The following is a 13,040-nucleotide window of genomic DNA, read 5'->3' as shown; positions in this document are numbered from 1 at the left end:
TGCCAATGAGTTCAAGGTACTTCTCTACTTTTTTTTTCTTAACAGATTTAGTTTGTCTCATTTTATGTTGAAGTCTCTGATCCACTTGGACTTGAATTTTGTGCAGGGTGATTAATATGGATTTATTTACATTTTTCCACATGAAGACATCTAGTTAGGCCAGCACCATTTGTTGAAGATGCTCCCCCCCTTATTATAGAATATATCCCCTCGATTTCAATTACTCAGCTAATATCCAACCAAATTCACTATAGATTACTCTAATATTACAATTAAAAGTAGATAAATTAAAACTTCTAGAAACAAATTACTGCCACTATTAACAAAAGTAACTGGATACAAAGAGTATTTAATAATTATATTTCACTCTCACTGTGATAATGTCTTTAAATATTATATGTCTTTAAATTGTTATATTAAGATAACATTTTCATATTTTATAGGCTTGAATCAAAGGAGCCATTTCTGTCTGTTGGGTGAGTATATATTTAAATTTGGGTGTTTTAAATTAAATTTAGCAGGGCAACATAAATGATATTTTTAGTCATCTTGCATCATTTTTAAAATTGTTGCTTGTGACATCCTGAAAGAAAATGCTCCTTTGTTCCGTAAAGATTTAACTGAAACGCTTCTGACTTCATGCATTCAGCTAACTGCTGCATAAAGTGCCTTCTATCTCCTTTAACGTTGTGCAAGGTATGATGAATATTCTTTTTTCCATCCAGGAAAGAGAAGCTCAAATTGATTTTGGAAATTCCTCTGATCCAGAGATTTATCATTCCTAATCTTTGTACCTGTTTTGTATATGTATACTATAGTAGGTGTTTATTTTTCCTCCTAAGGTTCTTTCTATATTCTTCTTAACCTCTATATACTGTGCTTTCTTTTCTTCACTGTACTATATTCCTCTCAACTTCCCACACAAACAGCTTCTAAGAAAGCTGTTAACTCTTAAGGCAGATAATGCTGAGGTAATGCTTGCCTTTGATGAGATACTGTATCAGCAATGTTGCATGCTGTAGTAATAATATAATATTGGTAAGTAGAATCATATACTATTCTTGGACTGTTAGAACTAAGAATAAGTTTTGTTGCATCTTTTCTGGTGTGTTGAATAATCCTTTGCTTATTTGTGCGAATATCCTATAAAGGGATTGCAAATGCTCAGTATTATGATGAATGTATTAAAATGTAGAAAACTGTTGTCATGTCATAAATAATTCAGAAAAAAAAGTCACATTGCTGCAGCCACTGTGCTCATGCTTAGTAATCAGACACCTGTGATGGGAATAAATTTTGAAAACCTCAGATCAGCTTTAATTTTTTAAATCACTTTGTTCACAGTTCTAGACTACTCCCATTATGCACTGAACAACATGGCTCCAAATTCTTTTCCACTCATCAAAGTTTTTTCAGTGAGCCTTTCAGCTCTTGAAAATCAAAACAATTGTCAGGGAAGGTGAAAAATGGAGCAGATGTATTTTATTGGAGAACTTCATGAAAAATAAAAGACCAAGTTGGTCCGATGATTTATATAAAAAAAATCATTGCAGATCACTTTGGTCCTGCTTTGATCAGCCCCTATTGTTATAAATCTCTCTAACAACAAGGAAATCTTATTTAAATGCTTACTTGTCTGTCCTCCCATCAAGAGTGCTGAAATAGCTTTGCTTCATGCCTGACTTAATAACATGTCTTTGCAGCCTTTTCTGGTCTCATTACTTTTACATGGATCCATCTTTTTATTGTACACCTCTCTTGAACAAAGGCAGAGCCTAAGTAGTCTTTATTTTAAGCTTATCAAGAGTTTAGAGCTCAACAAGACCCAACTATACCTAATAAACATATTGTGTAACTCAGCAAGTGCACAAGATGGGACTATTAGTATGACACTGTGTTTCTGTTTCCTTCATATGTCTTAAAAGTAAAATGTTTCTGCTGATTGGATGTTGCTGTTTATAGATAAATATCTCCATTGTAATGATAATTATTTTAAATAATATTGTCCTAAAGTATACATGTAACTCTTTTCTGCCTCTATTTAATAAGATCTCATAAACACAAGATACTTGTAAACCTAACAGATACAACAAAGTCTGTAAAAAAACAGATTCAGGTTAATGAATTAATGCACAGTTACAAAATGAAACAAATAAATGCATGTCTACAGTTGATAAATTGGTTGACACATTGGTATGCAATATTGAATTTGCCCCACATGTATTTACTTTGCTTTCAATAAAACCCATGTGAATCATGTTAGCCAAAAAAAAAAAAAAGAAAATCTCAAATGTTGCATACTTTAGTTCATCATCTATCATTATGTAAAAGTTTCTGTCAATATATATTCAAAAATGTATCCTTGGCTCTCTTAAGCTCAGCTAGTTACTGCTAGGTGCATTCACTTAGACAATTTCTTAAACTCTCAACATTAGGTTCTCATTTGCAAACTGAAGGTTAAGGAAGATATTTGGATTGAGCAGTTTATACTATTCTTGGCGTGTATGAATTGTTCACAAATGTTAGCTTTTTTATAATTTTCAGATATATATGACAAGTTCTCTTAAAAAAGTCAATCATTTATCACTGCATAACTCAGAGTATAACGTGTGTGTGTGTGTGTGTGTGTGTGTGTGTGTGTGTGTATAGATGTTAGTATGTTTTGTGGAATGTATACAATTTACCTTTGTTCATTCAAATGCAGATTTCTCTACCTCACTATCTGGTTTCAAGGCAGACATTGCATTGTGATGTTTATTCTAAGCATCACCTGTCTCAAGGTTTTGTAAACACGCCATCATTTGTTCTCTGTGTCGTCAACAGAACAATCAGCCAGTGCTGCACAATGGAGAGAACAGGGTGGGATATCCGGGTCTGGAGAGGAGGAGAAGGAAGTGAGTGGGAGGACTCAAATTGGACAGATCAGCAGGAGAGGACTTGGAACCACCAGGAGAGATGAACCTGACATAAGATATGATTAAAAGCAAACATAATGTGAGAAATCTGAAGGGGAGGAAACTATGTGGACTTGGAGGTTTAGGATAGAGTAACTATTGCCCCGCATTGTGCTCTAGGTTGATTAAATAAATCCTAGTCTCTGTGTGGTGATTTAGGTATACTGCCGGTTTAGCAATAACAGTTTAATTAAAAGATAAATCAATATTAAACACACACACATGCACGCACACACATGCACACACACACACACAAATATATAAATTGAATGACACGGGCATTCCTAAAAGACTTTTATTATGAGACACTGTATTAAATGATGAGTTTTTCCATCAGTATCTTTATTTTTTTTTTCTTTTTTCTTTTTTTTTATTTTATTTTATTTTATTTTTATCAGTTACATTTTATTAACTCTGTATCCCAGCTGTGTCCCGATCCCTCAGTCCCTCCCAGTCCCTCCCTCCCTCCCTCATCTCCACCGTGCCTCTTTCCAAGTCCACTGATAAGGGGGGACCTCCTCCCCATTCATCTGATCCTGTTTTATCAGGTATCTTCAGGACTGGCTGCAAAGCCCTCCTCTGTGGCCTAACAGGACTGCTCCTCCCTTCGGGGGTGGGGAGACCAAAGAGCCAGTCATTGAGTTCCTGTTAGAAATAGTCCCTGTTCCCCTCACTTTGGGAAACCAATTGGTTACTGAGCTACCACAGGCTACATCTGAGTGGAGGTTCTAGGTTATATCCATACATGGTCCTTGGTTGAATGTCAGTCTCAGAAAAGACCCTGTGCCCAGATATATTTGGTCCTTGTGGAGCTCCTATCCTTTCCCCATCAGACTAACTCCCCTTCTTTCTTATGATTCCCTGTACTCTGCCAAAGGTTTGGTCATGAGTCTTTGCTTTGAAAACACTGCTAGTTAGAGTCTTTCAGATGCGCTCAGTAGACTCCTGTCATACGTTCAATGCACATCCCCTCTGTCTTTCTAAATGAGGATTTATCATCTTACCCCATGTCCGCTCAATTGATTATCATTTTAGGTGTATAGATTTCATTATGTTTATCATATCTTATAGGTCTATATAAGTGAGTATATCCCATGTTTGTCTTTCTCCTTCTGGGATATTTCACTCAGAATGATCTTTTCTAGATCCCACCATTTGCCTGCAAATTTCATGATTTCCTCCTTTTTGATTGCTGAGTAGTATTCCATTGTATAAAAATACCACAATTTCTGTACCCATTCCACCGTTGATGGACATCTGGGTTGTTTCCAGGTTCTGGCTATTACAAATAGAGCTGCTATAAACATGGTTGAGCAAGTGTCCTTTTTGTGTACTTGAACAAACTTTGGGTATATACCTAGCAGTGGTATAGCTGGGTCTGGAGGAAGCACTATTCCTATTTGTCTTAGAAAGCGCCAGATAGCTTTCCAGAGTGGTTGTACCAGTTTACATTCCCACCAGCAGTGGAGGAGGGTTCCCCTTTCTCCACAACCTCTCCAGCGTGTGTTATCGCTTGAGTTTTTCATCTTGGCCATTCTGATGGGTGTAAGGTGATATCTCAGGGTCGTTTTGATTTCCATTTCCCTGATGGCTAATGAGGATGAGCATTTCTTTAAGTGTTTTTCTGCCATTCGATATTCCTCTGTCGAGAATTCTCTGTTTAGCTCTGTTCCCCATTTTTTAATTGGATTACTTGGTTTGCTGCTTTTCAGCTTCTTTAGTTCTTTGTATACACTGGATATTAGTCCTCTGTCAGATAAAGGGTTAGTGAAGATTCTTTCCCAATCTGTAGGCAGTCGTTTTGTTTTGATGACAGTATCCTTTGCTTTACAGAAACTTTTCAGTTTCATGAGGTCCCATTTATTGATTGTTGCTCTTAAAGCCTGTGCTGTTGGTGTTCTGTTCAGGAAGTTGTCTCCTGTGCCAATGAGTTCTAGGCTGTTCCCCACTTTTTTTTCCAATTGATTTAGGGTATCTGGTTTTATGTTGAGGTCCTTGATCCACTTTGACTTTAGTTTTGTGCAGGGTGATAAATATGGATCTATTTTCATTTTTCTGCATGTAGACATCCAGTTGGTCCAGCACCATTTGTTGAAGATGCTGTCTTTTTTCCATTGAATGGAATTGGCTTCTTTGTCGAATATCGAGTATTCATAGGTGTGTGGATTTATTTCTGGGTCTTCTATGCGGTTCCATTGATCCTCCTTTCTGTTTCTATGCCAGTACCATGCAGTTTTTATTACTGTTGCCCTGTAGTACAGCTTGAGATCAGGGATGGAGATACCTCCAGATGATCTGTTGTTGTACAGGATCGTTTTGGAGATTCTGGGTTTTTTGTTTCTCCATATGAAGCTGAGAATCTTTTTTTCAAGGTCTGTAAAGAATTGAGTTGGTATTTTGATGGGAATTGCATTGAATCTGTAGATTGCTTTTGGCAGTATGGCCATTTTCACAATGTTAATCCTACCAATCCATGAGCACGGGAGATCTTTCCATCTTCTGATATCTTCTTCGATTTGTTTCTTCAGAGACTTGAAGTTTTTCTCAAAAAGGTCTTTCACTTGCTTGGTTAAGGTCACACCAAGGTACTTTATGTTATTAGTGGCTATTGTGAAGGGTGTTGTTTCCCTAATTTCTTTCTTAGCCTTTTTGTCTTTGGTATATAGGAGGGCTTCTGATTTTTTTGAGTTGATTTTGTATCCTGCCACTTTGCTGAAGGTGTTTATCAGCTGAAGGAGTTCTCTGGCTGAATTTTTGGGGTCACTCATGTATACTATCATATCATCTGCAAATAGTGACACTTTGACCTCTTCCTTTCCGATTTGTAACCCCTTGATCTATTTAGTTGTCTTATTGCTCTGGCTAAGACTTCAAGTACTATGTTGAAGAGATATGGGGACAATGGACAGCTTTGTCTTGTCCCTGATTTCAGTGGGATTGATTTAAGTTTCTCTCCATTGAGTTTGATGTTAGCTATAGGCTTGCTATGTATTGCCTTTACTATGTTTAGGTATGTGCCTTGTATCCCTGATCTCTCCAAGACTTTAAACATGAATGGGTGTTGGACTTTGTCAAATGCTTTTTCGGCGTCTAAGGAGATGATCATGTGGTTTTTCTCCTTCAGTTTGTTTATATAGTGGATTACATTGATGGATTTCCGTATGTTGAACCACCCTTGCATGCCTGGGATGAAGCCTACTTGGTCATGGTGGATGATATCTTTGATGTGTTCTTGGATTCGGTTTGCAAGTATTTTATTGAGTATTTTTGCGTCAATGTTCATAAGAGAGATAGGCCTGAAGTTCTCTTTTTTTGTTGGGTCTTTGTGTGGTTTAGGTATTAAGGTGACTGTGGCTTCATAGAATGAGTTTGGTAGTGTTCCTTCTGTTTCTATTTTGTGGAATAGCTTGAGGAGAATTGGAGTTAGCATTTCTTTGAAGGTCTTGTAGAATTCTGTGCTGAAGCCATCTGGTCCAGGGCTTTTTTTGGAGGGGAGACTGTTAATGACTGCTTCGATTTCCTTGGGAGATATAGGGCTATTCAGTCTTTCTACCTGATCTTGACTTAGTTTTGGTAGATGGAATCTTTCAAGAAAATTATCCATTTCATTTAGATTCTCAAATTTTGTGGCATATAGGCTTTTGTAGTATGACCTAATAATTGTTTGGATTTCCTCAATGTCTGTGGTTATGTCCCCATTTTCATTTCTGATTTTGCTGATCTGGATAGTTTCTCTCTGCTTTTTAGTTAGTTTGGCTAAGGGTTTGTCTATTTTGTTGATTTTCTCAAAGAACCAGCTTTTTGTTTCATTGATTCTTTGGATAGTTTTATTTGTTTCTAGTTGATTGATTTCAGCCCTTAGTTTGATTATTTCCAGCCGTCTGCTCCTCTTGGGTGTATCTGCTTCTTTTTTTTCTAGGGTTTTCAGTTGGGCCATTAAGTTGTTTGTATGTGATGTTACGAATTTCTTCTTACAGGCACTTAGTGCTATAAATTTTCCTCTGAGCACTGCTTTCAATGTGTCCCATAAATTTGGGTATGTTGTGCCTTCCTTTTCATTGAATTCTAGGAAGTCTTTAATTTCTTTCTTTATTTCTTCCTTAACCCAGCTGTCATTGAGTAGTAAGTTGTTCAGTTTCCATGTGCGTGTCAGCTTTTTGTTGTTTCTGTTGTTGTTGAGGTCGAGCTTTAGTCCATGGTGGTCAGATAGTATACAAGGGATTATTTCAATCCTTTTGTATCTGTTGAGGCTTGCTTTGTGGCCCACTATATGGTCTATTTTGGAAAAGGTTCCATGCGGTGCTGAAAAGAAGGTGTACTCTTTTGCGTTTGGGTGAAATGATCTGTAGACGTCTATTAGGTCCATTTGATTTAGGGATTCTGTGAGTGCTTTTATTTCCCTATTTGGTGTCTGTCTAGTTGATCTGTCCCTTGGTGAGAGTGGAGTGTTGAAGTCTCCCACTATTAAGGTATTAGGATCAATGTATGATTTAAGCTTTAATAATGTTTCATTTACGAATGTCGGTGCTCTTGTATTTGGGGCATAGATATTCAAGATTGTGATGTCCTCTTGGTGGATTTTTCCTTTGATGAGAATATAGTGGCCCTCCTTATCTTTTTTGATTAACTTGGGTTGAAAGTCTATTTTATTAGATATTAGGATGGCTACTCCAGCTTGTTTTCTGGAACCGTTTGCTTGAAAAACAGTTTTCCAGCCCTTTACTCTGAGGTAGTGTTTGTCTTTGTTGCATAGGTGTGTTTCTTGGATGCAACAGAATGTTGGATCCTGTTTCCTTAACCATTCTGTTAGCCTGTGTCTTTTTATTGGTGAGTTGAGTCCATTGATATTGATAGATAATAGTGACCAATGCATGTTAGTTCCTTTTGTAATGGAGTCGATGATCTAACCCTGTTTCATTGCTTGTTTTCTTTTCATTTTTGTTGGGACATTATCTGTATGCCCTGTTTTCTTGGGTGAATTTGTTTTCATTGGATTGGAGTTTTCCTTCTAGTATCTTCTGTAGGGATGGTTTGCTGTGTAGATATTGTGTAAATTTAGTTTTGTCATGGAATATTTTGTTTTCTCCATCTATGATGATTGAAAGCTTTGCAGGGTATAGTAGTCTGGGTTGACATTTGTGATCTCTTAGAGTCTCCATGATACTTGCCCAGGCCCTTCTGGCTTTCATAGTTTCTGATGAGAAGTCCGGTGTGATTCTGATAGGTCTACCTTCATATGTTACTTGGCCTTTTTCCCTTGCTGCTTTTAATATCTTTTCTTTGTTCTGTAGATTTAGTGTTTTGACTATGATGTGACGTGATGTGTTTCTTTTCTGGTCTAGTCTATTTGGAGTTCTGTAGGCCTCTTGTATATTTATGGACATCTCTTTCTTTAAGTTGGGAAAATTTTCTTCTATGATTTTCTTGAAAATATTTTCTGGACCTTGGAGTCTGGAGTCTTCTTTTTCGTGAATTCCTATTATTCTTAGATTTTGTCTTTTCATAGCATCCTTGATTTCTTGGATATTTTGTGATTGGAACTTTTCTGATTTTACTTTTTCTTTGAGAGAAGTATCCATTTCTGCAAGTGTGTCTTCAGCTCCAGAGATTCTCTCTTCCATCTCTTGTATTCTGTTGGTGATGCTTACTTTTGTGGTTCCTGATCTTTTCTCCAAGTTCTCCAGCTCAAGGGTTTTCTCATTTTGTGTTTTCTTTATTGATTCTAATTCTGTTTTCATGCCTTGCACCATTTCTTTCTTGTGTTTGAATTTGGATTCCTGTCTCTCTACGATGGCCTCTATTTCTTTTTTCATTTCCTTCTTATATGCCACTAATTTTTCCTCTACTTGTGTATCTATTTGTTTGGCTATGTTTGCCTGTGTTTCTTTAAGGATATTGTCTATTTCTTCTTTCTTTGCCTCCAATTGACTGGCCATCTCTTTGAAAGACTTGTTTATTTCCTCCTTATGAGCCTCAAATAATTGGGCAAGCATGGCTTTAACATCATTTTCCTGTGCTTCTGCTGAATTGGTGTATCCATCGATTTTGGGGTTTGCTGGTTAAGTCATGATGTCCTGATTTATGTTGGAAATGTTCTTTCGCCTACCTCTGGCCATTGGCTTATCTGAAACCTTCCCTATTTGTTTTTGGATTCTGCAGATCAGACTGGTGCTGTCTCTCTCTGGTGTCTGGAGAGTTCTTCAGGAAGCTGAGCACTCTCAGCGTGTGCTGAGGACTAGCTGTACAGGCAGGTCTCTTGGCCGAGATCGTGGTATCCGGGGCTCTCTGCTCTCTGGTTTGGCCCTGCTTCTTTGATGTGTTCCGCCAGTTCTGTGCTGCTGTCACTGCCAGGTTCTGAGGTCTTGCTGCAGCTGGAGATTTCAGGGTGGTCACTTCAGCAGGGATGAGGTAACCAGGCTCTCTGTTCTCTGGTTTGGCCCTGGTTAGTCTTAAACTGGAGGGCTGTGGTGCCCTGCCAGTTCAGTACTGCTCCGCTGCCACGTCCCGCTGTAACTGGAGACTAGCTTGCTAGTCCCAATGCTTTCTGGGAAGTCCTGGGATCTCTTTGTTGTGCTCTCCAAGCTTGGGAGACCCAGTGCCTGGTGTGTCCAGGTTGTATGAAGTTTCTGCCTGGTTTTTCGGTGAGTATATAGCATATTCTCTGTCACTGTGGGATTGGGCGGGCCGTACCGTCAGTGATGGCGATCCTGAGGAACTAGTATGGTGTCTAGCAGATTCGCGCCCTGGGAGGATGGTGCAGCCGCTGCGCGAATCTGGGACTCCGGGGCACGTACTGCTGGCTTTTGTCTGCCGCTAAAGTGCTTGGGGCTCCGTCTCAGCGGTTGTATACCCCAGGCAGTTAGGTCTGCGCTGAGAAAGATGAGTCCGCTGTGCCTCTGTGCCAAGGAGGAAGGAGGTCTGGGGGAAAGGGAGTACAGCAAGAACAAAGGATCTTTTCTCTCCTTCCCCAAGCAAGTCTCCGGGTGACCGGAGGCCAAAGTTTTCACCTCCTGCGATGTTCTCTGGTGTTCAGAAAGCCTCGCTGTGGTTTTCCTGGGTTGGGGGTCCTTCCATTCTCCAACTCAGAAGATCAGGTATCCCACCGCTCAGAAACTGTGTGTGCTAGTCGCCATCTTGGCTCCGCCCCCCAGTATCTTTATTTTGAGCATGATTATTAGATGGATAAAGTTTTCGATTTCACTGTGTCAGAATATTTTCTGAACCTCTGAGTCACCTCTCCAGTCAGAATAATTTCTAATGCTCTGGAGAATCCAAAAGTTATGGTGACATGTATCGGAAAAAATATGCTACTATTATGCATTTTTCAGCTTGGTTGGAAAACAATGCATCAATGCATCAGGGATAGAAATACAAGTGTTTGTGTATCTACCTCTTTCATATCATAAGCTGTATGAGTGAGCTGATCAAAGCCTGGACCTCTGTATCCCATAGGATACCTGAGAGCTGTTTTACTAAGTCTAAACAGCAGGGCCAAATGATGTTTGGATAGGAGAACTCATTCTACCGAAATTGTTCACAGGAAGCCAAGAGCTAAGTTTTCTTTAAATGATGCTCTTTGCAAAATAGCTCTATATTACAAGAACTCAGTTTAACCATGAAATTCTTATTGAGTCCAAGAATATTATTCCAAGTGTAACAGACAACTTTAATCTATACATTTATGTAGTGTGATACTATTAGCTGCATATTTAAAGAATACAAACTCTGTGAATTGATTCTCTTGTTCTGAGTGCCTTCTTGGCGTTTCTTAGATGACTTGGAAAACTGGTTTAACTCTTCCATGAATCTGTTTTTCATCCTATGGCAGTCTATAATCCATATAATTATGGTCAATAAGATCTACATCACATGCTTAGAAAATATTTGACAAAATAGTAAATAGGAAGTAAATACCAATTTCTATTAATATTTTGTGAAATGATCAGTGAAGTTATCAGTCTTTCCCCAAGAGGTAAGTTTCACTGAATTATAGAAATTCTAAGTGATAAAATCTAAGTTTGTGACTATTACAGAGAGGCAGTGAGGGGAAAAGAAGTTCATCCAAGAATGAAATTAGCATAGGGTTATTCAGTACTGTTCATAGTGTGTGTAGAGTCTCTGAGGGACTGTAGTAAAGAAAAAACAAAACATCATCATAAAGAGATGAAGACAGAACAAATATATCAGATTTTTATATAGTATAGAGTGTCATTAAACTCTTTATAAAAGAAACATGGACGGCAGGATACTGCTGATTTCAGGTTTTTATCAAGGATCAGCCTAATGTAAAAGTAGAATTACACAAATGTATGCTAATCATTTAATAATTACGAAGTTTTACCGATTTTGGTATTTAAAACTTAAAACCATTGAGCAGAGGATTAGGACATTTTTATGCATAATTTTATTTTTTTAATTAATTACACTTTATTCACGTTGTATCCCTCCATAAGCCCTTCCCTACTCCCCTCCCAATCCCACCCTCTCTCCCCCTTCTTCACGAATTCCCTTCCCCAAGTCCACTGATAGGTAAGGTCCTCCTCTCCTTCCTACTGATCTTAGTCTAATAGATCACATCAGGAGTGGCTGCATTGTCATCTTCTGTGGCCTGGTAAGGCTGCTCCCCCCTCAGGGGGAGGTGATCAAGGAGCAGGCCAATCAGATTATGTCAGAGGCAGTCCCTCTTCCCATTACTATGGAACCCACTTGGACAATAAACTGCAATGGGCTACATCTGTGCAGGGGTTTTAGGTTATCTCCATTCCTGGTACTTGGTTGGAATATGAGTCTCTGGGAAGACCCCTGTGTTCAAATTTTCTGGTTCTGTTGCTCTCCTTATGGGGTTCCTGTCCTCTCCAGCTCTTACTATTTCCCACTTCTTTCATAAGATTCCATGTATTCTGCCCAACAGTTGGCCATAAGTCTCAGCGTCTGCTTTGATAGTCTGCAGGGCAGAGCCTTTCAGAGGCCCTCTGTGGCAGGTTCCTAGGTTGTTTCCTGTTTTCTTCTTCTTCTAATGTCCATCCTCTTTGCCTTTCAGGATGGGGATTGAGCAAAAACTTCTTTCTTAATAAAATGCTTCCTTCTTATGTTCAAGTTAGTACTGTTCTGCCATTTTGACTCAGCTATTAGGACATTTTTTAAGGCACAAATGGAAGCTACATTCATGTTTAAAGAGAGATAAGCTTTTAGTACAGTTGTATTAAGAATGGCATTCATGGGAGAAAACACTGGGTAGGTGGCAGCAGACAGAAGTTATTGTGCTAATCCCAGATATATTAGCAAGCTTGAAAGGTTCATACAAAGACAGGAGAAACCAAAGGTTAGCAGAAATTATTGGACCCACTGTGCTGTGAATGATCACAGGCTTTCCTTTTTGTTTTAGCTGAAGAGTGACATTATTTAAAGGACGTTGTCATAGAATCACTTAGTTCCTACTACAATACTTTAGAGATAGCCTGAAAATGTAAGATAGAAATGAATGATATAACAGTTAAAATGCCTGTTGCAATCATTTACTTTGAGTTTATCAGAATAAATAAAGGTCAAAGTGATAGTTAATTTTTTTCTTGGTTGGCCTCTATTGGCCTATGGTAACAGTCTAAGCTATGATCTAGGTACACTATAGATACTGAGAAAATGTTAATAAGATATTCTCCTTAAGTTTTAAACATGACCATTTAGAATCACTGATGGACAACTCAATCCTTGTCTTTTGATAGGTGTGTGGTTGTAATTTTCTATACATCTCCAAGGAAAACTGGAGTGAAGAAATAAAGCCAATTTTCTTCTCCTAAAAAAAATCCATTTTTGTTGTTTTATAGACTCAAACAACACTACCACAAAATTAATGATTTCTTTAGCAACTGCACTGGCTTCATTTTTTCCAAGACCCTCCGGGCTACTTCTCTGGAGAGTACACAAAGTTTCTGCAGCACTATTTTTGTCATCTAAAGCAGTTGTGCTTTCAGGCCTGATGCTCCAACTGTAATTTTAATTTATCAACCTGCCACTCAGTGAAATGCTGTAAAAACATTTGAAAGCTTAAACCCATCATTTATTTCTGCACCTGTCAATGACACTCTT

The 13,040-nt window shown here is 38.3% G+C and overlaps 1 protein-coding gene across 19 annotated transcripts in view; it reads left to right on the top strand.

The window, feature by feature from the left end:
* Ralyl (RALY RNA binding protein like) overlaps positions 1 to 13,040 on the top strand; it is a 755,733-nt gene that overhangs the window by 609,338 nt on the left and 133,355 nt on the right. For 16 of the 19 annotated variants that reach the window (XM_060385769.1, XM_060385776.1, XM_060385772.1 and 13 more), the window contains one exon: positions 444 to 476. The exons of the other annotated variants lie outside the window; for them this stretch is intronic. In XM_060385769.1, the coding sequence (XP_060241752.1) occupies positions 444 to 476 (33 nt within the window). The remainder of the gene's footprint in view (positions 1 to 443; positions 477 to 13,040) is intronic. 19 annotated transcript variants of the gene reach the window in all.

The sequence above is a fragment of the Meriones unguiculatus genome, chromosome 6 (genome assembly GCF_030254825.1).
Source record: "Meriones unguiculatus strain TT.TT164.6M chromosome 6, Bangor_MerUng_6.1, whole genome shotgun sequence".
Classification (NCBI taxonomy): Eukaryota; Metazoa; Chordata; class Mammalia; order Rodentia; family Muridae; genus Meriones; species Meriones unguiculatus.
This window is presented reverse-complemented; position numbering and strand designations above follow the sequence as displayed.